Source organism: Macrotis lagotis, chromosome 1 (genome assembly GCF_037893015.1).
Source record: "Macrotis lagotis isolate mMagLag1 chromosome 1, bilby.v1.9.chrom.fasta, whole genome shotgun sequence".
NCBI lineage: Eukaryota > Metazoa > Chordata > Mammalia > Peramelemorphia > Peramelidae > Macrotis > Macrotis lagotis.
In genome coordinates, this window is record NC_133658.1 from 783,672,859 (window position 1) to 783,700,006 (window position 27,148).

Genomic DNA, 27,148 nt, shown 5'->3' on the forward strand with positions numbered 1-27,148 from the left:
GCATTGATGCAAAAATCTTATGTGAAATTTTAGCAAAGAGATTACAGAAAGTTATTACTAGGTTAATATACCATTATCAGGTAGGATTTTTGCCAGGTAGGCAGGTCTGGTTCAACATTAGAAAATAACATAATAGAACTCAACATAATTGAAGATATCAATAACAAGATCAGCAGAAATCATATGATTATCTCAACAGATGCTGAAAAAGCCTTTGATAACATACAACACTAATTTCTTTTAAAAACACTAGAAAGTATAGGAATAAATGAAGTTTACCTTAAAATAATAAATATCTAAACCCATCAACAAATATTATATTAATGGGAATAAACTTGGAGCATTTCCAGTAAAATAAGGGGTGAAATAAGGATGCCCATTATCACCATTACTATTCACTAAAGTATTTGAAATTCTAGTTTTAGCAATAAGAGAAGAAAAAGAAATTGAAGGAATCAGAATTGGCAATGAGAATACAAACTTTAACTCTTTGCAGATGATATGATGATACACTTAGAGAACCTGTGAAAATTATCTAAAAATTACTTGAAGTTATGAATAAATTCAGCAAAATAGCAGGATATAAAATAAACCCACATAAATCATCAGCATTTCTATATAATAAACAATAAAGCCCAAGAGCAAGAGATAGAAAGAGAAATTTCATTTAAAGTAACTACTAACAACATTAAATAAATGGGAATCTACCTCCCAAGACAAACCCAGAAACTGGTTATGAACATAATTATAAAGCACTTCTCACCAAAATAAAGTCAGATCTAAATAATTGGAAAAATGTCAATTGCTCATGGTTAGTTTGAGCTAATATAATAAAAATGACAAGTCAAACCAAATTAAATTACTTATTCAGTGCCATACCAATCAAACTACTAAATAACTATTTTACTGAGCTAGAACAAATGGTAGCAAAATTCATCTAAAGCAGCCAACAATATCAAGGGAACTGATTAAAAAGTTGTAAAGAAGGGTGGTATAGCTCTACCAGATCTAAAATTATGTAATAAAGCATCAGTCATCAAATCTGCCTACTGGTTAAGAAATAGATGAGTGGATTAGTATAGGTTCAAAAGAAACAGCAGTAAATGACTACAGCAATCTACTGTTTGACTAACTCAAAGACATTAGCTACTGGGATAAGAACTCACTCTGACAAAAATTGATGGGAAAACTGGAAAATAGTATGGCAAAAACTAGGCATAGACTCACAACTCACACCCTAAATAAAAAAAAAAGGTCAAAATGGACACAGGATTTAGACATAAAGTGCAATACTATAGACCAATAAACAGATCAAGTAATACTCATCTGTCAGATCTATGGAAAGGGGAGAAATTTATGATGAAACAAGAGTTAAGAGTACATTATTAATTGTAAAAAGGATGATTTTGACTATATTAAATTTAAAAAGTTTTTGCACTAATAAAACCATGCCTGCCTAAATTAGAAGGAAATCAGAAAGTTGGGAAACAATTTTCATAGCTAGGTCTTCTGATATAAGTCTCATTTCTAAAATACATAGAAAATTGCATCAAATTTATAGGGTTACATGTTATTCTCCAATTGATGAATGGTCAAAGGATATGAACTGTGTCAAATGAAGAAATTAAAGCTATGAAAAATGCTCCAAATCATTCCTGATTATAGAAATGAAAATTAAAGCAACCATGAGGTTTTACCTCACACCTATTAGATTGACTAAGATGGCAAAAAGAGAAAATGATCAATGCTGGAGAGGTTGTGAGAGATTGGGACATTATTGCGTTGTTGGTGGAGTTGTGAACTGATATAACCATTTTGGAGAGTAATATGGAACTATGTCCAAAGAACAATAAAACTGATCATATCCTTTGATCCAGCAATACCAATAGTAGGCCTATATCTAGAAGAAATCTTAAAATTTAGAGACGTTCCACATGATCCAAAATATTCATAGCAGCTCTTTTTGTAGTGGCAAAGAATTGGAAATTGAGAGGATTCCCATCAATTAGGGAATTACTGAACAAATTATGGTATATGAATGTTATGGAGTACTATTGTTCTAGAAGAAACCATGAATGGCTGGACTCTAGAGAAACATGGAATGAATTACAAGAACTGATGCTGAGCAAAGGGTGCAGAATCAAGAGGACATTGTAAGCATTAACAACATTGTAAATTGATCAACCTTAATGAATTCAACTTCTCTCAATAGTTCAGAGAGCTAAGACAAACCTAGGAGATCTGCTATAGATAATTGCCATCCATATCCAGAGGAAGAAAAACAAAGCAAAAAGAAATCCACAGAATCTGAATTAACACTACATTCATTTTTTAAAAATTTCTATTATGTTTTTTTCTTTCCTATCTTATGGTTTTCTTTCTTTTCCCTTAATCCTAATTCTTCATACAGAAAATGACTAAACTATAAATATGATAAACACAAATGTATAAATACAATATTCTCCAGACTCTTTGCCAATGAGGGGAGGAGTATAGGAAGGGAGGGTGGAAGGATATTGTATAACTTAAAATGTGCATAGGCATGTGGATGAATGTTGAAATACTTATATAACATGTAAGTGGAAAAATAAAATAAAATATCAATTAAAAAAGTGAGAGTAGAGTGCTGGCCTTGAAGTCACGAGGACCTGACTTCAAATCCAGTTTCAAATACATTCTAGTTTTATGACCTTGGGCAAGTTACTTAATCTGATTGCCTTGAATCCTGGACTAACTCCAATTGGTCTGATCCATACTGGACCCAGAAGGCTGTGGAGGAGAAAGTGAGGTTAGTGATTTTCGTCCAGCATCCCCTCTCTCAAATCCAATTCACTTGCATGTCAAGGCATCATCACCCTGATGTCATGGACAAACAATATCAGAAAGTGAGCTCCTCAAGGGCAGAGAATACATTTTTGCATTTATTTTTTTCAGGTTTCAGGTTTTTTTTTTTCCAAGGCAAACTGGGTTAAGTGGCTTGCCCAAGGCCACACAGCTAGGTAATTATTAAGTGTCTGAGACCGGATTTGAACCCAGGTACTCCTGACTCCAGGGCCGGTGCTTTATCCACTATGCCACCCAGTTGCCCCGATTTTTGCATTTCTTTTGTTGCCCAGTACATAGCATAGTCTCATTGACTTATAACTCTGTCATGAGACATTTCTTTATAGCTTGGTTAGAACCAATTGGATCTTGTAGAAGTTTCTCATTATGAAAAAGGAGGGAAATTCTCATCTGATATGACTAATAAGATTGATAAATTAAATAACTAAATAATTTAAAGCACTTGGGCTATATAGTAAGTTGAATCTTTTTTTGGTCTCATTGATTGGTTTCCAAAAAAAGTCCCTTTTTTATTTTAGTGATTGATGTAGTCTCTACCAAATAGTTGAGATGGATATTAGAATTCTCAAAGTGTAGGGAATTTTAGTTTTGCTGGACTTCAGCAAATTTAGATGACCACATTTATGGTTATTTATCATCAATAGCAATGTGTTAGGAACAAAGATGGAGAAACCTAGCTGGAGCTGTGTGCCAGAAATCAGTATTTGAGACTCCACTCATATCTGATGACAGGATCAGGATTTTAAGGAAGGTTCATGTTCCCTTCTGCACTGTTGTACCTGGGTCATATCATTCAGATATTTTTGCAAGTGGAAAGTGGTTGAAGCCTGCAGTATATTAGCCATAGTAGTCCCTTCCCCCACTCCCAATCTGGTTCTGACACTTGAACTTCTGAAGAAAGTAATCAACAAGTTCACAAATATTTAAATGCCTTCTGCCATACACTGTGTTAGGGCTTAGGAATAGACTAGAAAAACAAAAATTAAACAGATCCTGTCCTCAAGGAGCTTATATTTTACTTGGGGGAAAACGTACATAGAAAAGAAGAATATACATGTAGCATGTGCTCTGGCATTATTGTCCCAATTCTCACTCACTGTGAAAAGATACATTCACAGAACATGAATACTAAATCTACTTAGGGCTCTAGAGGCATTTCTAAGGGGCTGAGCAGTACCTTTTTTGTGGTATTATGTAGTTTTGCTAAGGAGGGTTAATTAGGACATCTCTCTTCTTTTTCTCATTGACAGAATTGGAACCTCCTCTAGATGCTTGAAGTACTTTGATCCTGAACTGGTCTTTTATTATCTACAGGGTATAACTAAGTTCCTCAATTAACCAGAATATTCTTTATTAACATTTCTCCAGTTTCTCTGAGGACATACCACATAATAGACATTGATTGGTTGGTGGACTGGTATTTGTTTTCACTAAGGACTTCATTAATTTTAGTGATTTACTCAATCATTTCTACTTTTTTTTTCATTTTAAAGATTTTTTTTTATTTCGAGTCTTACAATTTCCCTCTAATCTTGTTTCCCATGCCCCACAGAAGGCAATTTGCCAGTCTTTACATTGTTTCCATGGTATACATTGATCCAAATTGAATGTTATGAGAGAGAAATCATCCCTCCATGCTATCTTCCCTCTGATTGTATTTTTCTCCCTTTTTCACATTATCCATATTCCCTAGTATTTTGTTTCTGAATACCACCACCTTCAGTGTATTTGCCCTCCTATATCCACTCCCTTCCCCTTTCTTTCCCCTTTCACTTTTTCCTTCCCTTCCTTCTGTTAGTTCCCCTTTTTCTCCCCATCCCTGTCTCCATCCTACCTCCCCTTTTCCCCTTTAAATACTTGAAAGGTAAAATGTTTCTTAAGTTACTTGCATATGTGTGTAAGTTAACTTTAAGCTATGTCTGATGAGAGGAAGATTCAGGTGTTTCTCATCATATCCATCACTTCTGGCTAAGTATATTCTCTGTATTAGAGTTACAATTCTTGAGAGTTATTAGAGTCTTTCTCCCAAATAGGGATATAGCCAGTTTCTTCCCACTGGATAACAGTCTCGTGGATAAGTCATGAGTATCCATAATTCTGGCTAAGTATATTCTCTCTGATAGAGTTACAATTCTCAAGAGTTATGAGATTATTTTCCCCATGCTGGGATATAGACAGTTTCATTTTATTGGATAGCAGTTTTTTTTTCCTCTTTACCCCCCCTTTAAAAATTTTTTTTTTTAACCTTTTCATGTGTCTTTTGAACCTCCTGTTTGATGTCCAAATTTTCTATTCAACTCTGGTCTTTTCATCAGGAATTGTTGGAAGTCTCCCATTTTGTTAAATGATCATCTTTTCCCCTGGAAGAGAAGGATCAGTTCTGCCAGATAGTGGATTCTTGGTTGCATTCCACGTTTCCTTGCTCTTCGGAATATCTCATTCCAGGCCCTTTGATCCCTTAATGTTGATGCAGCCAGGTCCTGCATAATCCTTACTGTGGCTCCTTGGTATTGAAATTGTTTCTGGCTGCTTGCAGAATTTTCTCTTTTATCTGATAGTTCTGTAATTTGGCCACAACATTCCTTGTTGTTTTCATTTTAGTATCTCTTTCTGGAGGAGATTGATGTATTCTTTTTTTTTTTTTTTAGGTTTTTCAAGGCAAACGGGGTTAAGTGGCTTGCCCAAGGCCACACAGCTAGGTAATTATTAAGTGTCTGAGACCGGATTTTAACCCAGGTACTCCTGACTCCAGGGCCGGTGCTTTATCTACTACGCCACCTAGCTGCCCTGGATCGATGTATTCTTTCAATAACTATTTTGCCCTCTGGTTCCATGATATCAGGGCAATTGTCCATTACTAAATCCTGTAATGTAAAGTCCAGGCTTTTTTTCTCTTCAGTGTTCTCAGGAAGGGCTATAATTCTCAGGTTGTCCCTCCTCAATCTATTCTCAAGGTCAGTGGTTTTTGCTGATGAGGTATTTTACATTTTCTTCTATTTTTTCAATTTTTTGGTTTTATTTAGCAGACTAGACTCTCTGTCTCAAGAAGTCATTAGTTTCCACAGACTCCATTTTTTTTTTAGAGAAGAGTTTTCTTCACTTACTTTTTGCAACTCCTTTTCCAATTGGTCAATTCCATTTTTGTAAGAGTTTTCCATTTGACCAATTGAGGTTTTGAGAGAATTGTCTTCTTGTTGCAAGGTGTTAATTTTTCTCTCCCAAATTTTCCAATTGATTTTTAAACTCCTTCCTTATTTCCTTCAAGGAAGTCTTTTTGTGCTGGAGACCAGATTATATTCTCCTCAGAGGTTCTAGGTCTCTCTGAGTTAGTGTTTTTTCCTTCCAATAATTTTTCTATGGACCCTCCTTTGCGCTGGTCTTTCTTCATTATCCTAAGACCTTGTGTTGGGCATGGTTTGGTTCACAGAGGTTTGGTGTTGGGATCCCTAGAGGCTTTGCTCATTGAGTATAATATCTTCAAGTGGTCAGTAGGGGGTGCTAGAGGTTTTGCTCACTGAGTGAAATATCTCCAGCCGGCCAGTAGGGGGTGCTGGTAGCCTTTTCTGGAGTGTCTGTGACCTTGGTTGAGGCCCTCTCCCTTGACCAGCAGGGAGTGGTTGAAGCTGTGGAATACTGTTATCTTTGATCAATAGTGGCCTCTACCCTGGGGTGAGGTCATCTCTCTCCCTATTCACAATGGAGGTGGTTCTGCTGCTTGGCCTTAGCCTAGGGCAGAAGGTGGGCTGTGATTGAGTTTGTTCTGGGAAAAGGCATCAGCTGAAATGAAGGTACTGATTCTGAGTTCCTCGGGACCAGAGGAGTCCAGGGATCGATGTCTGCAGCTCTCCTGGATCAGAACTCTCCCTCCAGTACTGCCCTCAAGCTCCCAATGGTCAGTGCCACAACCAATGTCTCTGCTCCCTAGTTGGCCTGTGCCCCTGTGGCCAAGCAGGCTCTAGACCTGCTTCTGATCAAGCCAGTCCTGTTCTCAGGCCCTCAGGCTCCCAGGCTCCTGCCCCCTGCTAATCCAGCTAATCCAAGGCTGATCCAGGCTCCCAAGCTCTTACTGGGTGCTCCTGGCAGGATCCATCCTCTGTACCCACCATTGATCCCAGAAGACAGATCCTGAGGTGGATGTTTTTCTCCTGACTTTTTTTTTGTGGGGGTTGTACATCGGATTTCAATTAAGAGGTTTGTTTCATACTCTATATGAGAAAAGATCAGGTGAGCTTTAGCAATGTGTTTGTCTTCTCTCCGCCATCTTGGTCGGAAGATCATTTCTGCTTTTACATGTAGACAAAGTAAGATCTGGATGGAGTTGAGGCAAATGCTAATGACTGTAAAATGAGTTAGAAGAGGAAATGGCAATCCACTCCAGGCTCTTTGTCAAGAAAATCTCAAATAATGCCATGAACTGTCCTAAATTTCTGAAATGACATCACAACTGAAATGATTGACTAAGGGAATATAAGAGGTAAAGCTAAGGAGGATGAGCATTCTAGGCATAATAGAAAGAAAGTATGTTAGAAAACATTAGTACAGCAGATGGAATCTCAATCAGAGGACAATAGGTGTTTGCTAGAATGTAGATCACATGGTCAGGTAGTATTGTGAAGTCAGTCTGAAAAGATAGATTGGAGTACTATTTTAAAAGGCTTTAAATGTCAAATAGAGGAGTTTATATTTTATCTTAGATGTAGCTGGGTCTTTTTGAGGGCACCATTCTTCTATTTGCTCCTGTTTATAACCCTTTATACCTAGGAGTCACTCTTGACTCTTCTATTTCTCTTTCCACTTTGTCCCATATATTCAGTCAACTGTCCAGGCTTTATTGATTGTCTTTATAAAATCTTTTCCTACTATTTCCTTATCTCCATTTGCAAAGTCACTATTTAGTTCAGGCCTCATTATCTCTTGTGCAAATGACTGCAATAGTCTTATAGGTATCTCTTCTTCCAGCCTTTCCATCTTTTAAATATGCTTCTTGAATAGGGAAATTATATGGTCTGACCTATGCTTATTTTCTTTTGTGAAGAGGGAAAGAGCCCCTGGGCCACGATTGTAATTTCTAAGCTTTTATTCACAGCACCATTCCACTCTGTGATTAGATAAAAATCATACTATAATAAAATCATAGCATTCCTTTAGGTTTTTAATTTTGTTCAGGAAATCATGAATATTCTTTCATTTATTCCATGTTAGTTTCTAGATTCAAGATTCTAGACTTTTCATTGATAATTCATAATTAGGGGTCAACTCCTCTGTAAAAGAAAAGGAATAAGGGAGGGAATTCCATCATTTCTCAGACCTCCTTTTCTTTCCCCTAATGGCAAAAGGTTAAGGTCCGAGAAAAGTCCCCAATTACAGAACAGAGGCACTCGACATGATGAAAATGAAATAGCAAGGGTTTATTAAACTAGCTCAAGCTAGGGTTACGTCCTAGGACAGGGCTAGGATCCTGGAACCCCGAGTAAAGTGAGGAGAGACCTTATATATGGTCTAGTCGGGGATTATCAAGCATCTGCCTGCTGATTGTCCTGAGATGGTGCAGCATGTTCTTATTGGATGCAGGTCCTCAGAGAAGCTCCCCTGTTTCATGGTCCGAGAGCTGACCTGGCAGAATCTCCAGGAGATGATCAGGCAGAAACTCAGCAAGCTGACCAAGCAGAGACTTAGGAGCAGAATTTAGGCAAAAGTTCATAGATTTCAACATTCAGAGTCTTACAGGCATTCAGGCAAAAGTTCACAGGTTTCGAAACTCAGGGTCTTACAAAAATAGTAAAAAGGTCACTAGGAGTAGGGAAGTCAAGTTCAAGTCCTTACTCTACTGACCTATCTAGATCTCAGGTTTTTGTGCATAAATCAAGAGGTCAGTCACAATCTAACATCACAAATATTGTCTAGTTTATTTTCAGCCCTTATATTAGAAGACTTTAATATACCTTTGACCTTTTAGTCCATCAGTCTCATTGACTAATGTTTATTTTTATTTCACCTCACCCACTTACTAGTAGCATTATATATTAGGTTGTTACATCATCATTGGTAACTATTTTATCTTCAGAAAGATGAAATTCCCTTCTGTGACGATAAACTTTTAGAGTTCTTTTCTCTCTGCTTCATCATTTCAAAATCAATTTTTCATCTTTACTGAGTCCTTTTGGTCTTGCAGTTTCTCCAGTCCATTTCTCCTACTTTGGACTCATTTTCCTTCCTGGTCTCCCCTTTATAGTTAATCAGATCAGTTAAAACCCATTCCCTTTCTTCAAATCCCTTGCAGCCTTATCCCATTATCACCCATTTCCTTATGGATTACCAATTCCCTTCTCTTAGCCTCACCATCTGTCTTTTCTATTCTCAGTGTGACTGAACCTCACTGGAGGGAATTAAATTACCATAACTATGTAACTCACTACAAATTCACTATCAAATTTCATTTGCACTTTCACTAGCAATCCCTCTATTTTTCCTGATCAACTAAATGTCTCTCCAAAGACATTGTTCCAAATCTTGTCTTGTCTCAAGTTCTCTTTACAACTCCCATGGAAGTACTGCCTTGATATCTTAGTAACTACAACTTGAAAGTGGTACTTATGATCTCTCCTCTTACTCCTTCTATACTTCTCCACTTTCTTTTCGAGAGTGTTGTTGTTCCAGTCACCCACTCACTGGGTTTATAACCCAGGAGTCATTGTTGGCTCTACTCTTTCCCTTTCCAATTTGTCCCATACACCCAGTTAACTGTCAAGTTCTTATTGTTTTTCTTTATAACATCTTTCCCTACTATTTCCTTATCTACACTTGCAATTACTATTTAGATCAGGTCCTCATCATTTCTTGTGCAAATGACTATAATAGCCTCCTTATTGACATCTCTTTTTCTAGCCTTTCCACCCTTTAATTAGCTTCCAAATGAATTGTCATTGTCACTCACTTACTCAACAATCTTCAGTGGCGTTTTATTTCTTCCTGGGAAAAACAGGAGCTCCTTAGCTTGAATTTTTTTTTTTAGTTTTTTTGAAAGGCAAAGGAGTTAAGTGACTTGCTGAAGGTCACACTGCTAGTAACTATTAAGTGTCTGAGGCTTGATTTGAACTCAGGTCCTCCTGACTCCAGGGCTGGTTCTCTATCCACTGAACCACCTAGATGCCCCCTACTTACCTTGGCTTTAAAATTTTCTGTATAAATAATTGGTCTCTCTGCTCTCCAGACTCAATTTTGTGTTACTTATTTTCACATGATTTCTCTTTTCCAGCCAAATTATATTTTCCTGTTCCCCAAATTAGACATTTCATCTTCCCTTTCTTCTTTTTTATTTAACTTTTACTTACTATTTCCCATACTTGGGTGAGGAGACCTGGGAGGGTTGTAGTGGCCTGACAGATGTGAATAATAAAATTAGGAATGTGGACTAGGGGGTAATAGCTCTGCCTATTTTATCTGTCTGTCTATCTATCATCTATCTATCTATCTATCTATCTATCTATCTATCTATCTATCTATCTATCATCTGTCTGTCTGTCTGTCTATCATGTATCTCTATCTTTCTATGTTTCTCCAGTTTAATTTGCATGTGACTCAAAGAGGATGTTGAATGAATCTTAGCCATCTATCTCCACCCCACCTCTAGCTCCTGTGGATTTTTTTTTTATTAAGTTCCAAGAAGGGGTTGAGGAATTTAGACTCACAATCAGGGGTTAATTTTTTTCCCCTAACCTTAAGTCAGATAGTTGTCTGGTACTTAGTATGGCAAATCTGCAAATTAGACATTTCATCTTCCCTTTCTCCTTTTTTATTTAACTTTTACTTACTATTTCCCATACTTGGGTGAGGAGACCTGGGAGCAATCAAAAGCATAGATAGCTTTGACCTGGGTGAGTTTATTAGCTGAATCACTGTTGTTCAGTAATTTTTCAGTTATGTCCAAATCTTTATGACTTTATTTAGAGTTTTCTCAGCAAAGATACCAGAGAGGTTTGCTATTTCCTTCTCCAGTTCATCCCAATAAGGAAATTGAGACAAAGAGGGTTAAGTGACTTGTCTAGGGTCATCCAGCTAGTAAGTGTTCTGGGGCCAAATTTGAACTCAGGTCTGACTCCAGGTCCAGCTCTCTATCTACTGTACCTCTCAGCTACCCATTAGAGTCCTTGGCTATACACTAAAGCACTTCTCCTTCCAGGGGAATATTTTATCACTCTACCTCAGTAGGTGTCAGGAAAGGGAGCAGCATACATCTTCAAAAAGATTAGACAGTTGAGGCCCACTGATGATGGTAAAGTTAGGCAACTATAATATTATTGTAAAAACCTTTCAGAAACTATATAATCATTGACAAATCAAGATGTTATTTTGCTCAGAAAGCAACACAATAAAATCAGAATTATAAGATGCCCTTGTCAAGCATGTTACTAGGAATGTTCCTATACCACACAAGGTTTCCTATACCACACACATGTACCCTGATCATGGTTTCCATTACCAGGCTATAGATCTTCCCCACAAATGTGCCCTACATATAGCTATCTGGTCACATATGTTCTTTTCAATATCTGCCTTCCCCTATTATTGGTATAGTAAACTGTTAAGTAACTTTGTTGTGCAATTTGATTAAAGGTATTTTTAAATTAATTAATCAACAGCATTTATTGTTTTTCCCTTGATGGTTGGTAAAAGTAAATGCAAATTTGAGGGCTCAAGGGATATGACTTGGAGTGCCTGAAAGCTGTCATAATTTATCTGGTGTTGATGGCTTCCTACCTGAAGCCTTTTCTAATCCCTGACAGTTGTAAATGTTCTCTTCTGCCTTCAAAAGAACTCCAATTACTTTATGGATGCAGTGTTGTATTTCTCTCCCCTTCACCATAATTGAAATCAGGGAGTTTTTTTTTTGTCCATTGTCTAATGAAATATAACATGTATAATCTCCTTAATACTTAATTGATAATTTTATTTATATAGATTAGTATATGATTTATTATGTAGTTTCCTTATTATGCAATTTCCTTAACAGCTAATAGTCAATATTCATCTAGTTATTTCTAGGTACCAGATATTATACTAAGTGACTTTAAATTTTATCTCATTTTATTTTCACAACAACCCTAGGGGTATATGGAATGGTCAAAAAACAAACACATGGGGGCGGCTAGATGGTGCAGTGGATAGAGCATCAGCCTTGGAGTCAGGAGTACCTGAGTTTAAATCCAACCTCAGACACTTAATAATTACCTAGCTGTGTGGCCTTAGGCAAGCCACTTAACCCCACTGCCTTGTGAAAAAAACTAAAAAAACAAACAAACACCTGTACAAAAACTTTTGTGAAGATGATTTCATTCACCATTGAGATATGGATGTGCACCCCCATAAGAATGACAAGAACTTCAGTAGACCTGAAAGACAAATAATTCTTGTTGAGCCAGAACTCAGTAGGTATCTTCTCCAAATAGCAGCTTGATGGTATTCACCATCACTATAGCCACTCCAGGAAAAAAATGTATCTAGCTCCAATCTCAGGAAGTTGGGCTTCCTTTGCCATAGGTTTTACAATAAAAACTCATCTGATCAACAAATTTTTATTCCCCCCCCCAAACAAGTGAAGGATCTGCTCATGACAATGTGTTTGTCACTTGTAGTAAAGCACTATTATCATTGCATATATACTCTCTCTCTCTCTCTCTCTTTTTAGGTTTTTTTTTTTTTTTTTTTGCAATGCAATGGGGTTAAGTGGCTTGCTCAAGGCCACACAGCTAGGCAATTATTAAGTGTCTGAGGTCGGATTTGAACTCAGGTACTCCTGACTCCAGGGCTGGTGTTCTATCCACGGCACCACCTAGCTACCCTGCATACATACTCTCACTATACTGAATGAACCAAAGCACTTTTATGATGCCCTGAATGCTATTTATGAGCTAAAAACTCATGTAATCTCAACGATTCAGAGCTAATGGAGTCACACTGATCATTAACAAGGACATAATCCTGGAAATATGGGCTGAACATTTCCAAAGTATTCTCAACAGAATGTCATCAAACGATGCTGAAACCATTGACCATTTACCTCACTCAGGTTGAAGTCAAGCCCTCTTTAGCTGGACTTTCAACGGAAGAAAAGGTTTTCAATGCCATTAGGCTCCTCTTCTATTAAATAGGCTGTTTGCCAAATTGATGGTCCCCTGAGCCATTGTGTTGACCTCATTGTATACTTGTTTACTGTGGATAACCTACCAATGCTATGCTAGAAAATTGAACTACTTTCATGTCAATTTTCTTAAGAAGACAATTAGGAAGACATTGATGCTCTTTCTTGGGCTGAACAACCATGCATTCAAATGCTACAGCAGTTTGGGTTAACCACACTTGCATGCCAAGCTATGTTGCTTGACTGTCAAATGTATATTTGCCTCAAAGACTATTTTACAGAGAACTCACTCAAGGTAGGTTCTCACAACATGATCAGAAGAAGCATACATACCTGTGTGAGTCTGGATTTTTCTTCAAATACTTCAAACAGACTAGGACTCTAATGGGTAGCTAGCTGAGAGGTACAGTGGATAGAGAGCTGGACCTGGAGTCAGACCTGAGTTCAAATTTGGTCCCAGAACACTTTATTAATTTAAAAAATACCTTTAATGAAATTGCACAACAAAGTTACTTAACAGTTAACTATACCAATAATAGGGGAAGGCACATATTGAAAAGAACATATGTGACCAGATAGCTATATGTAGGGCACATCTGTGGGGAAGATATATAACCTGGTAATGAAAATCATGATCAGGGTATGTGTGATATAGGAAACCTTATAACAGACTGAATGCATCAGTAGATAATGTGAATATAGATGTCTTCTTTCAAGTTTGTAAGGATATTTAAAATGTGCATTGCTCCTCTTCTCACTGATTTTTGTTTTTTGAAAATATAAATATTTTTCATAAAATGATATTTACATGTAATGAATCTGAATTCTTGTAAGTTTGTGTATAAGAAGCAAATATCATCTGTTTTAATTTTTAACATAGTAATAAATAATAACCAACCTAAAGATAAGCTTTTTATTGTTCTAAATAAGTTTTAAGAATATGAATGGGTCAGGCGGCTTGGTGGCACAGCGGACAGAGCACTGGCCCTGGAGTCAGGAGTACCTGAGTTCAAATCCCGCCTCAGACACTTAATAATTACCTAGCTGTGTGGCCTTGGGCAAGCCACTTAACCCCATTGCCTTGAAAAAACTAAAAAAAAATTGCAAACAATTATTAGCATTCTGTATAATGGGAAGGCTAGGAGACTTAATTAAATAACCAACTGATATCTTATTGTCTAATCTTGTTATCTCTTATACACTATGTTTCTTCCTTAAGGACATGATTACTCTCTCATCACATTCAATCTGGAAACAATGTAAAGACTGGCAAATTGCCTTCGTGGGGGGTGGGGTGGGGTGGGGGGTGGGGGGGTGGGAGGAGGGAGGGAGAGAGAGAGAGAGAGAGAGAGATAAGATTAGGGGAAAATTGTAAAACTCAAAGTGAATAAAAAATCTTTAAGTTAAAAAAAATTATTAGATTTGATCAATACGGGCATTTGTTCTGCTTAACTTTGCATATGTATTACAATGGTTTTGGTTTTGGTTGATTGCTTTGTTTTATTTTTCAATAGGGAATAAAAAATTAAATGCTTATTAATTGGAAAACATTTCTGCAGAATTATCTCTTGCCTTGTTTGAATAAATCCCAAGTCTCTGGATTACCTAAAGCAGTAGTGTCAAACTCAAATAGGAAAGGACCTAGGGGAAGCTAGGTGGTGCAGTGGGTCTGGAGTCAGGAGGACCCGAGTTCAAATCCGAAATCAGACACTTAATAATTACCTAGCTGTGTGGTCTTGGGCAAGCCATTTAACCCCCATTGCCTTGCAAAAACTAAAAAAAATATTTATATTTATGTCTCTATCATCTATAGTGAACTCCTACCCAATTACCAATTTTCCTACCCAAAGCAGCTCTTTGCGCATGCGTGAATTTAAAAGGCCCTTACACAGGCTTTAAGACCCGCCTCTTCCGTGTCTTCTACTCTCTTCTTCCTGCTGCAGGAGAACCGAAAGCACCAATCGCTTTCCTACTTTCCGGTGTCGTCATCTGTACGTGCCCGGCTTTCGAAACGCGGAAGGAGCGGCTGGTCGGGGTGCGCATGCGCAGGGGCGGCCCTTGCCCCACGCTGCTCCTGTGAGGCTGAGCTGTCCGGCCCGGTGAGAGGGAGCTCTGCCGCCGCCGCCGCCGCTATGGGCAAGCCGGCTTCCAGCAGCCGGGGCGACCGGGGGGCCGCGAGTCAGGGGCACGAGAAATCTCGGGCCCGGAGCGCCGAGGCGGCCGGAGCGCGCACCGACCCGGTGCTCAATTTCGAGCGATGGAAGAAGAAGCACGTCCGCAGACAGAAAAAGATGAAGGAGCTGAGGAAGCAGCTCAAGAAGCCCGAGTGGCAGGTGGAGCGGGAGGCCATCGGCCGCCTGACCACGGAGTACGGGAAGGTGAGCACTGGAGCCCGGAGCGGGGCCAGGGTGTCCCGGAGCCGCCGAGCTGGGGGACCCCGGGGGGCCGGAGGTGCTTCTTGAGCTTCCCCCGCGTTTGCTGCCTTCCCGGGGCCGGCCCCTGGCATCGGGCAGCCACCCCGGGCACGAGTCTTGGCTATGCGCTCGTGGGTCTCTGAGAAGATGTCCTGGAGAATTATGCTTTTTTAGAGTCATAAAGTATTTATTCATCATTTAAAACTTAGGAAGTGCCTTCAAGTGACATCCCATTGGGGGGAGAATAAAGTAAATTAGCTATCTAGCCAGTGATCCTCATAAGAAGTAGAGGATGGAACTGAGGTGTGTTTAAGAGGACTGGAGAGGCAGGGCCAGAGCTTGGAGATAAACTAGGGAGGGGAAGAAACGGAGTTGTGGTGTCAAGAAAGGGGTCTGGCTTGGTTGGGGTCTAGAGCTGCGGTTTACAGAGTTGGGCAAGTCTACTTGTCCTTGGCGGCCAAAGGGGGAGGCTCAGGTGAGCTAGGACTGGCATGGAGAGAGTAGACGAGGTAGAAGATCCTATTATGGAGCCAATACAGTAGCAGAAGTTAGGGACGCTGGAAAGAATGTGTAGTTACAAGTTGAGAGGGATAGGAAGCCGTTGAGGCACCTAGAAGTAAAATAGGAATCTTGAAGAGTATTGATAGATTCTCCAGTTAATTTTAAAAAGAATTTAACGTATAGAAATGGTCTTGGTATTAGGGGAAAATTTATTTCCAGATTGACACATGTTTTCTTTAAGCGACCCTATTTTGCAACAGTTCCCAAACTGTTGTATTAAAATTGTGAAGTTAAGAGAAGTAACTTCTTTCAGTTAGCTATACAAGTACCATAGATCTATATAGGATCTGTGTTCTTTCTGCTACATTGTTCTATCTGCCAGTAGCCTTTCGAGTGCCTTTATTTATGCCCATCTCTAATCTTTGTCACTGATTGAAGTTAAATTTTGCCTATCTTGATCAAATGATTATTAAAATTTTGCAGCATTCACTTTGTAGTCATTGTGAATAATTTTCTTTGCTTTATTTCAGCATCTGTTATTTTATTTCTGCATCTGTTAATACGGATCTTTCCATGCCTCTGTATTTATCATTTTTTACAGTTGAGTAATATTCTGTTGCATTCATGTATTACAATTTGTTTAACTATTTCCCATTCGATAGACTTCTTTGTTTCCAATTCTTGCTTTTCACAAAAAGTAATTCTATAAATAATTTGGTAACTATGAGGTCTTTCTTCTTATCACTGACCTCTTGTGGTATAAGCTTAGTAGTAGAATCTCTGGCTGAAATTGCTTTTCTAAATGGTTGTACAAATTCACTACTCCACCAACAATGCACTAGTTTGCCTTTCTTCCCATAAATCTTCCAACTATTCCCATTTTTTGACACCTTTGCTAATTTGCAAGGTGTAAAGTAAAACCCTAGTGTTTTTTAAAAAATTTTATTTAAGGCAATGAGGTTAAGTGGCTTGCCCAAGGTCTCACAGTTAGGTAATCAAGTGCCTGAGGCCGCATTTGAATCCAGGTCTTCCCAACCCAACTCCAGGGCCCATGCTCTATCCACCACGCCACCTAACTGCCCAGTCTAGTGTTGTTTTGATTCACATTTCTCTTATTAGTAATGTGGAGCATTCTTTCATGTTGTTAATAGTTTGCAATTATTCCTTTGAGAAGTTTGTTCACATCCTTTCACCTCTAGTAAGGAATAATTTTCTTATCCTACATGCTTTAAGTTTTTAAAGAAGGTTTTCTCTGATAGTAATCAAAGTGATCTATTTTATCTTTAGTAATTTTTTTTATTAATTTTTAATTTAGTAATTTTTTAATCCCTTGTTTTGTTAAGAAAGCATCTTTTATTCATAGCTGTGAGAAAATATGTTTCTCTTTTAATATTTTAGTATTATGACTTTAATATTGAAGTTACATCTTCATTTAGAATATGGTATAAAGTGTTAACCAAAACCTAACTTTGGGCATACTGCTTTCCAGCTTTCCTACTTATTTTCTGAGTCCTTTTCTAAATTCTTTATATTTTTTAGTTTATTGAACATTTATTGAATCATTACTTCTGATTCTTCCTTATGTTATAGTCTATTGGTGATGCAGTAGATGGAACACTGGTCTTGGAGTCAAGGTGGACCTGAGTTTGAATTCAGCCTCAGAGATTTGCTACCTACCAGCTTTGTGACCTTGGGCAAGTCACTTAACCCTGATTGCCTCTCATTCAGCACCCTCTCCAGTCATCTTTATTCATATCTGTCCATTGGACCCAGATGACACTGGAGGAAAAAATGAGTCTGGTGACTTAGCAAAGTGCCCTCTCACTCATATTCAGTTCATGTGCTTGTTTTGTCATCATCTCCCCTGATGTCATAGTTTTCTTCAAGAATGGAGGACAAACATCATCATCTATCTTAGTCAAAAAATTAACAGGTATTTAGTAAGTACCTTTTAAATGTAAGACACTGTGATATTTACAAATTCTCATTTTATCCTTACCCTTGGAGGTAGAGCCTTTTTTACAGTTGAAGAAATTGAGGTAACCAGAGGTTAAGTGGCTTGCCTAGGGTCACTCAGATGGTAAGGCATTGCTTGAAGTCAAATCAGAATTCAGATCTTCCTGATTCCCAAGTCAGGAATTATCCACTATACCACCTAGTTGCCTCTATATTGCTAATATTTATATAGTGATATAAGGTTTGTAGAGCCCTGCACATGCTATCTTATTTGATGCTCAACAGTTTTATGCATTTTAAATCATTCAGTTAATCAGCATTTTATTAAACACACTATATGCCAGATACTATGTGCTAAGTACTAGGGATGATGTTATTTGTTCTTTGTTCTCAAAGAAGACCATGACATCAGGGGTGCTACCATGACAAGCACATGAATTTGATTTGAGTGTGGGGGTGCTGTGTTAAGTCACCAGCTTCACTTTCTCTTCCAGAACCATCTGGATACAGTGACCAGATATGAATCAGAACAACTGCAGATGCCTTGGAGAAGAGGCAGAGTTAAATGGCTTGCCCAAGGTCACATAGCTAGTGTTAGTTTGAGTCTGGATTTGAACTCCCATCCTCCTGACTCTAAGGCCAGTACTCAATCTAATGTGCCACCTAGCTGCCTAAGTACTAGGAATCCAAAAAAAGGCAAAAGACAATCCCTGTCCTTTAAGAAGCTTACAATCTAATGGGGGAAGCAACAAGCAAATATATTCAAAGCAGCCTAATTTGAGTAAAATAGGAAATAGAGAGAAGATACTAGAAATTATAGGGGTTGGGGAAAGTTTCAAAATCATCTTTCATTCTTTTTGTATATATTCTATGTATATATGTGTATATACATATATACGTATATATGTCTATACATTCATGCCTACATATACGCATATAAATGCATATAATATACTGATACATGCCTATTATTTCCCACATTTGAATATAGGCTGTTTCACTTTTGTCTTGTATCTCCAGTGTCTAGCAGTACTTTGCAATATAGATTTTTTTTTTTAGGTTTTTGCAAGGCAAATGGAGTTAAGTGGCTTGCCCAGGGCCACACAGCTAGGTAATTATTAAGTGTCTGAGGTTGGATTTGAACCCAGGTACTCCTGACTCCAGGGCCGGTGCTTCATCCACCCCACATATAGATTTTTAATAATTATTTGTTGATTATTGTTTCTTATCTGTCTAATGATTACTCCATTTTCTTTGCTGTTCATCTATCTACATGCTTGCCTTCTTTATACTTTCTTTTGATAATCTTATCTCCATTTGGCTTCCAGTGATCATTTCTGTGTAGAAAATTCCCATATTTATTTAACTTGTACTTGCTTTTCTCCTGAGCTTCAGTTTTGCATCACTATCTGCCTGTTGGGCATTTTGAATTGGTTGTCCCATAGACATCATCCCAGATTAATAATTAAAAAATCAAAACAAAATAGAAGTCTTAATCTTTCTCCTAAATCTTTCTTTTATTTTTCCTGTATTTTGTTGGAGTAGCCTTTATTTTTATACAGACACACATATGTCAATATATACATATGTATATAATATACCTATAGTCTATATGTACATATATGTATCTGTGTATGCATACTTACAGAATAACTTTTAAAAAATTTATTTAAAATTTTTTTTTTTAGGATTTTGTAAGGCAAATGGGGTTAAGTGGCTTGCCCAAGGCCACACAGCTAGGTAATTAAGTGTCTGAGGTTGGATTTGAACTCAGGTACTCCTGATTCCAGGGCCAGTTCTTTATCCACTGTGCCACCTAGCCACTCCAATTTTTACATTTTTTAATCCCATTTACATGTAAAAGCAAACCTTAGCATTTACTTCCAAAACTTTGTGTTCCAGATTCTCTCCCTTCCTCCCACCCCACTCTCCCCATTGACCAAGCCCCTTACTTGGTGTAGGTTAAAAATGTATGACCAAGAAACGCATTACTACAAAAATCCTATTGTAAAAGTAAACATAATCTCCCTCCCCCCTCCTCATAAAGAAAGAAAACCTCAAGAAAAATAAAGTTGGGGGGGGAGAGTGCTTCAGTCTTCATTCACATATCATCAAGTTTTTCTTTGGGATGGATTGCATTCTTTATCATAAGTCCATCAGAGAAATTGTTTCAATGTTTTTTTCCCCACAGTTGTTATTGCTAGTTGTATTTTCCTCCATCCTATTCATCCACCTCCATTTATTCTATTCTCTCTCTCTTCTTTCACCCTGTCCCTCCTCAAAAGTGTGTTGGGATCTGACTACCCTCTCCCAGGATCTTCCCTCTCTATCATCACTTACACCCTCTCTCCCCCTTCCCCTTTGTTTCCTCTCCTATTTTCCTCTAGGGTAAGATAGATTATTTCCTCTCTAAATCACTTCTGATGAGAGTAAAGACTCACTCCCCCTCTTTCACTCCATTGCAGAAGCTTTATCTTGCCTTCTTTATGTGAAATAACTTACCCCATTCTACCTTTCCTTTCCCTATCTCTCAGTGCATTCCTTTTAAGTCCATTAACTCCATCTTTTTTAATATATTCTACCTTCAAATTTAACTCCCTTCTGTGCCTTGTGTATATATATATATATATATATATATATACACATATATATATATATATATTCTCCCTCTAACTGCCCTAATAAATGAGAAGATTCATATGACTTATATGATAAGCAGTATCATGTTTCCATGCAGGAATGCAAACAGTTCAACATCCTTACGCCCCTCAAAGTAGCGTTTTTTCCCCCCTATGTTTCACCTGAGTCCTGTACTTGAAGTTCAAACTTTCTGTTCTGCTCTTGTTTTGTCAGGAAAGTTTGAAAGTTCATCTTTCCCCTGAAAGAGTATATTTATTCAATTTTGCTGGCTTTTGTTTCTTGGTTGTAATCCAACCTCTTTTGCCTTCCTGGATATCATATTCCAAGTATTCTGAGCCCTTAATGTAGAAGCTGATGAATCTTGTGTTATCTTGACTATAGCTCTCTGATATTTGAATAGTTTCTTTCTGGCTGCTTGTAATAGTTTTCCTTGACTTGGGAGTTTCAAAATTTGTCTGTAATATTTCTGACAGTTTTCATTTTGGAATCTCTTTTCAGGAGGTGATCAGTAGATTCTTTCAATTTCTATTTCATCTTCTGCTAGGATATCAGGGCAATTTTGCTGGATTATTTCTTGAAATATGATGTCTAGCTCTTTTCCTGGTTTTCAGGTAGCCCAGTAATTTTTATATTATCTCTCTGGGATCTGTTTTTCAGGTCATTTATTTTTCCAGTGAGATATTTCACATTTTCTTCTAGTTTTTCATTCTTTTGGTTTTGTTTTATTGTTTTCTTGATTTCTCACAAATTCATTAGCTTCTCTTAGCTTCATTCTACATTTAAAGGAATTATTTTCTTCAGAGAGCTTTTGTATTCTTTTCTATCTGTTCAGTTCTACTTTTTAAGGCATTCTTCTCCTCATTGTTTTTTTTTGACTGCTTTTTCCCATTTGACCCAAATTGGTTTTTAAGATGTTATTTTCTTCAGTATATTTTTTGTAATTCCTTCACCAAGTTGCTGACATGGTTTTCATGTTTTTCTTGCATGTCTCATTTCTCCTCCCAATTTTTCCTCTGCCTCCCTTACTCGATTTTCAAGATCTTTTTTGGGCTTTTCTATAGCTTGAAACCAATTTATATATGTTTTTAGAGACTTTGGATATAGAAACTTTGACTTCGTCATCTTTTGAGTATGTATTTTAATCCTCCATAGGACCAAACTAATTGTCTAAGGTTGAATTTTTTTCTTCTGTTGTTTGCTCATTTCCCCAACTCTTTGTGAAGGTGGGGCTCTGCTTCCAGGGTGGAGGATGCACTGTCCCAAGCTTTTGAGGGTTTTTGCAGCTGTTTTCAAGGATACCCAAGGGACCTCAATTCCAAGGTCTTATGAGAGACTCTGGCTGCTCTCCTGACCTGTACTCTAGTCTATGGATGACCACAAGCACTCCCCTTTACCCTGGAGCTGTGAGAATTCCTGCTCTGTTGTGGTAGTAAAGCTTTTCCTGAGAGTGGGGCCCCAGACTGTGACCTGGATCTGAGTATGGGCAAATCAACACTTCTGCCTCAGGGGTATCAGAGAGACCTCAGCTATCTTCCTTGATCCCTTACTTTCCTTGCGCTGAGTGCTCTGGAAGCAGCTCCTGGTTCCTGGGGCTGGGACTGTGTTGAGACCTGTGTTGGACTGGGCTCTCCCTCACTCAGGTGAGGCAGTTTCTTGCTGAACTTCCCAGTGGTCCTTGGCAATCTCTGGGCTGAGAGGTCTGGAAACACCCACTGCTTTTATGGACCTAGGCACCCCTCATTCCTGGATGGCTGGAGCCAGCCTGGCTGTGGGCCCTTTCTAATCCTGGTGTAACAACTTGGGCTGGAAAATTGTTTTGCTCGGTCTTTTTATGGGTTCTGCCATGCTAGAATTTGATTAGAATCATTATTTAGGGTATTTGGAGTGGTTTAGGGGAGAGACTGGGAGCTCCTGCCTCCACTCTGCCATTTTGGCTCTGCCCTAAAATCCTTTAGTTTTTGCAAGGCAATCGGTTTAAGTGGCTTGCCCAAGGCCACACAGCTAGGTAATTATTAAGTGTCTGAGGCTGGAGTTGAACTCAGGTACTCCTGACTCCAGGGCCGGTGCTCTTATCTCCTGCGCCACCTAGCCACTCTCTAAATCCTTCTTTTAAACTTTCTCTTGAGGGAACTATTATTCTTCTGGGAATTTTGGTTCACAACCTTTAAATCAACCTCAACTCATCAATCTCCCTCATCTAAAACAGCCAATTAGTTACCAAATTTTGACAATGTTACCACCACAAGCCTTTCTTGCAACTACCCCTTTCTTTCTTTCTTTCTTTCTTTCTTTCTTTCTTTCTTTCTTTCTTTCTTTCGGATATGATTCTTCTCTTGTTCAGGCCCCTATCATGCCTTTACTATAGTATTAAAATAGCTCTTTGATTTGACCGTCTCAAGACCCTTCTTTCCAAACCATCTTCTACACCGCTACCAAAGAGATATTCCTAAAGTACAGTTCTTACTATATCACTCTTTTGCTCAGAGAGCTTCAGTGGTTCCCGGCTTCCTTTTGGATAACCTGAAAACTTATACTATTTAAAAAAAATTCTTTATTCTTACAACCTACTTTTTAGGCTTATTCTATACACATTTCTCCCTATGCTCTGTGTTCCATTGAAACTTTCCTACTTGCTATTCTTCATACATGAAATTCCATCTCTTCTCTCCTTTTAGTCAGTCAGCAGACTTAGAAGTCTTCTATGCTCTAGCCAGGTGTTAGGAGTACAAAGGAAAATATGAAATAGAAAAAGAATTTAATTTCTATTGGAGGAGGCAATGTATATAAATATATATGCATAATGTAAGTATAAACATAAAATATATGCATAAATAATTAAATGAAAAAGGTAATTTCGTGAGGGGTAAACAATTTTTCAATTTGAAAGTGGCACTTGAACTGAGCCTTGCAGGAAACTGGTGGTTTTAAGAGGCTAGACTTGAGGAAGAGAGCATTCCAGGCTTAGCATAGGATATACTCTGTTCCTGCGTCCTTTCCCTTCTCCCAGTCTCTCACCTGGAGGTACTTCTTTTTTCCTTTTCCACTTACAATCCAGCTTCCTTTAAAGCTCAGGTCAAAAGCCACTTCTGACATCGGGCCTCTTTCCTGATCTTCCTAGTTGCTAGATATCTTCCCTTCTCCCTAGTACTTTATGTAGATTTTCTATTTACTTGTGTATATATGTTATTTCCCTAATAGTCTGTGGGCTTCTTCATTTTTGTCTTTGGATCTTCAGTTCTCAGCAATATGTGGCACAGGAGTCTTAATGCATATTGATTGTTGATTGTTAATCAATGGAATGAGATGGTCTTTCTTTCAGATGTAGGTATGGGAATGGAGAGCTCAGAATGGATGAGGTGTTAGTGTTTTTTTTAAAACCACACATAGGAAGTTTAGGAGTTGAAATGCATATGATTTTTCATGTTTGACTATTTGGAGTATGATTTTTTCCTTTTTTATATTATGTAAGCACTTAAAGTGGAGAAATGGGAGGAATTAAAGTGAAGGATTAGTAAGTGAAGAAGAGAAAGTACAGTATGTAAATTGAATGATGATGGTATTGGTAGGAGGAGAAGAGAATAGTGAGAGGACATTAGTAGTGGTTAGGATGAGCCTTAAAGCTTAATATCTATATAGGAATAAGTAAGCTTGAAGTATCTATAATCTTTGATTATAGATTCATTATTTTCACAGATTCATAGTTTTATGAGGAAAGCCACCACAAGATTTTTGTCCTAGACTTATCTGTGTCCTTTAACTCTTATGGCTTTTCTCACAAAAAAGTTGCAGGGAGGAGTATAGGAAAGAGAAAGTAATAATCTTACTATAGGGAACTAAGGCATCTATTTTTTTGGTTTCCACAAGTCCATTGCAATTCAGTTTGAAAACTGGTACTGAGAATTTAGTTTTCCTTTTCTCGATGTTTGGCTTCTTAAAAAAAAAAACTATTATATGCAAAGGTCATGGTTGACATTACAGTAGTTGAACAATTTTAGTGTGCATCTGCTTTCTTGAAAGAACTCTGTTATTTCTGCTGGAAGCTGACATACTTGGGGAGGAGAGGCAATGTGTATTTGCCTATTTGTACTATTTTTCTTGGTATTTGAGAGATAGGCTCTACTCTGGCTCCTTTAGTTAGGAAAAAGGAATATCCCCTGGGAAAGTGAATATTTGCTGATAATCACAAAAGGCAGTAGTCTAATAACCACATTTTTTGTTTGGTTTTTTTTTTTCAAGTAAATGGAGTAAGTGAATTGCCCCAGGTCACACAGCAAAGTAATTATTGTCTGAGGTCATCTTTGAACTCTGGTCCTCCTGACACTAGGGCCAGTGCCCTACTATGCTACCTAGCTGCCCCAACAAGTCATTTTAATATTCTGGTAGCTGGGATAATTTTTGAATACAACACTGAGAAATTCTTTTCTTGCCCTTGGACCCATTTTCCTTTTCCCCCAAAATTTGTTCCCTGGAATGAATTGTAGGATTAGCCGAGTGTCTAGTGTGTTGTACTTGTGTTATGTAAAAGCAGAGAGAAATCCTCTCTGGGTTACAATGAGAATCTTGAATAAGATGACATGAAAATGGTAAAAATGAAATATACATCATCTATGCAAAGCCTGGAGAGGTAACAATAAATCCAACAACTGTAACTTTTTCCTGCAGCATCCTTTACCTTCAACATCTGTATTAAAATAATTCTGCTTTCCCAGAACTTATAATAGATGCAGAAAATTGGGTTTATGTTACTGAAAAGCATTAGCAGTGAATATTTGATAGATCTAAAGTTTAAGGGCAAATGAAATAATTACTTATTGTCTGTCCAAAGAATAGGAAAGATGTCTTGCTTTACATTTCCAAGCTAATTCTGCCTTGGTAAATGCAAAATGATACAAATCTAGAATTACAGAACTTCCTTATTTGGTAAATTTTCAACATTTGTTTAAAACTATAAATAGTTTGTTGTAACAAAATACGTGTTAATCAACTGATTTCCGTTTATTTTTAAGGGAGCATAAATTGGATATTTCTTATTGTAATTTACAAAATGAAAATTTCTTGTGGAGTGAATGCCACTCTCATTTCAATATATTGACATTATTTTAAATTAAAGATCCATAGATCACTAATGTGATTTTGATTTCTTTCTGTGCCACCTTTTTTTTTTTTTTTTTTTTTAGGTTTTTGCAAGGCAAATGAGGTTAAGTGGCTTGCCCAAGGCCACAGGGCTAGGTAATTATTAAGTGTCTGAGGTCAGATTTGAAGCCAGGTACTCCTGACTCCAGGCCGGTGCTCTATCCACTGCGCCACCTAGCTGCCCCCTGTGCCAACTTTTTAAAGATAAATTTTTAAAGATAAATTGAACTCACTGGAGCATCTTGTGGGAAACACATAGGAAGAAGGTGAGATAGAAATTAGTTGGAGGAGAATTTTTTTTTTGGGCACAAATATTTTGAGGAAAAAAGACTACCCTTGAAGTTTTCTTTTTGAGGAGACAGCATCTGGGAATGAATGTAGGAACGCAAAGAAATGAAACAAATGAAATAATAAAAATTAAAATGTGGAACTGCTTAAAGAATATAGAATACAGATTTGTTTAGAACCATAAAATTTTTTAGAGCTTCAAAGGGCAGGAAGAACTTTGTTTTAATGTTCATTTTACATATGGGAAAACAATAGAAACTAGTGTGTATTTGTGTGTGTATGGATATATTTTACTCCTGAAGAAGGTAGGAGTTTAGATTTTTACTTAAAGAATATCTTGACTTGACATATGAAAGAATGTTTAAGTAACTTTATTGTTAATATTGGAGAGATTCAGAACTTTTTATACATCATGCATAGCTTCTTCAAAGTTTTAGGATGAACATCTTTCAATGACTGTTTTGATTAGTCAGTCTTACTTACATTTCATATGTTCTTGAAGCTAACCACCTTTAGAGGAGAATTTGGTTTAGAAGTGCAAACTGAAATCTGCCTTAAGACAATTTGGGGGGTGGTTGGCTAGGTGGCGCAGTAGATAGAGCACCTGCCCTGGAGTCAGGAGTAACTGAGTTCAAATCCGGCCTCAGATACTTAATAATTACCTAGCTGTGTGGCCTTGGACAAGCCACTTAACCCCATTGCCTTGCAACCCCCCCCCCCCCCCATTTGGGGCATTTAAATATACATTTTGCATTAGCCAGTCAGCACTATCTTAATAGGGTTTGTAGCAAAGAAGATTGACTAATTTTCATACATCTTGGCAAACAAATCCTTCTGGAAAATGCAAACTCCCTATTTGAAGTCTGACTTCAGTCTTCCTTTCCAGGATTGTTTTACAATTTTCTTTTTCTTTTTTTAAAATTTAAATGAAGAACATAATAAATATGAACAATTCCATATACAAAGAACCAGGAAATTTGAATGAATTTTATTATGAATAGCTTGTTAATATTTTGAATGGAAACTCGGTGTGTAGATAGTTAACTATAGATGTAAAATAAAATAGTTAACTATAGATGTAAAATAAATTTGACAAGATAGTACTAACAATGCATTGCTTATCTGGGTGAAGTGTTATATATTTCCTTCTTTTTGTTTCAGTGTATTTTTTTTAAGATTTCATGGATTCTTTTATCTTTTCCTTTTTTTTGAATCCCTTTCCCTGGTTATTCAC

At 37.6% G+C, this 27,148-nt stretch overlaps 1 protein-coding gene across 1 annotated transcript in view; it reads left to right on the forward strand.

Annotated features, from left to right (window-relative positions):
* The first annotated feature begins 15,099 nt into the window (after window positions 1-15,099).
* DDX10 (DEAD-box helicase 10) overlaps window positions 15,100-27,148 on the forward strand; it is a 325,417-nt gene continuing 313,368 nt past the window's right edge. The window contains exon 1 of the mRNA XM_074216635.1: window positions 15,100-15,360. Coding sequence (XP_074072736.1) covers window positions 15,115-15,360 — 246 coding nt within the window. The 5' untranslated portion in view covers window positions 15,100-15,114. The remainder of the gene's footprint in view (window positions 15,361-27,148) is intronic.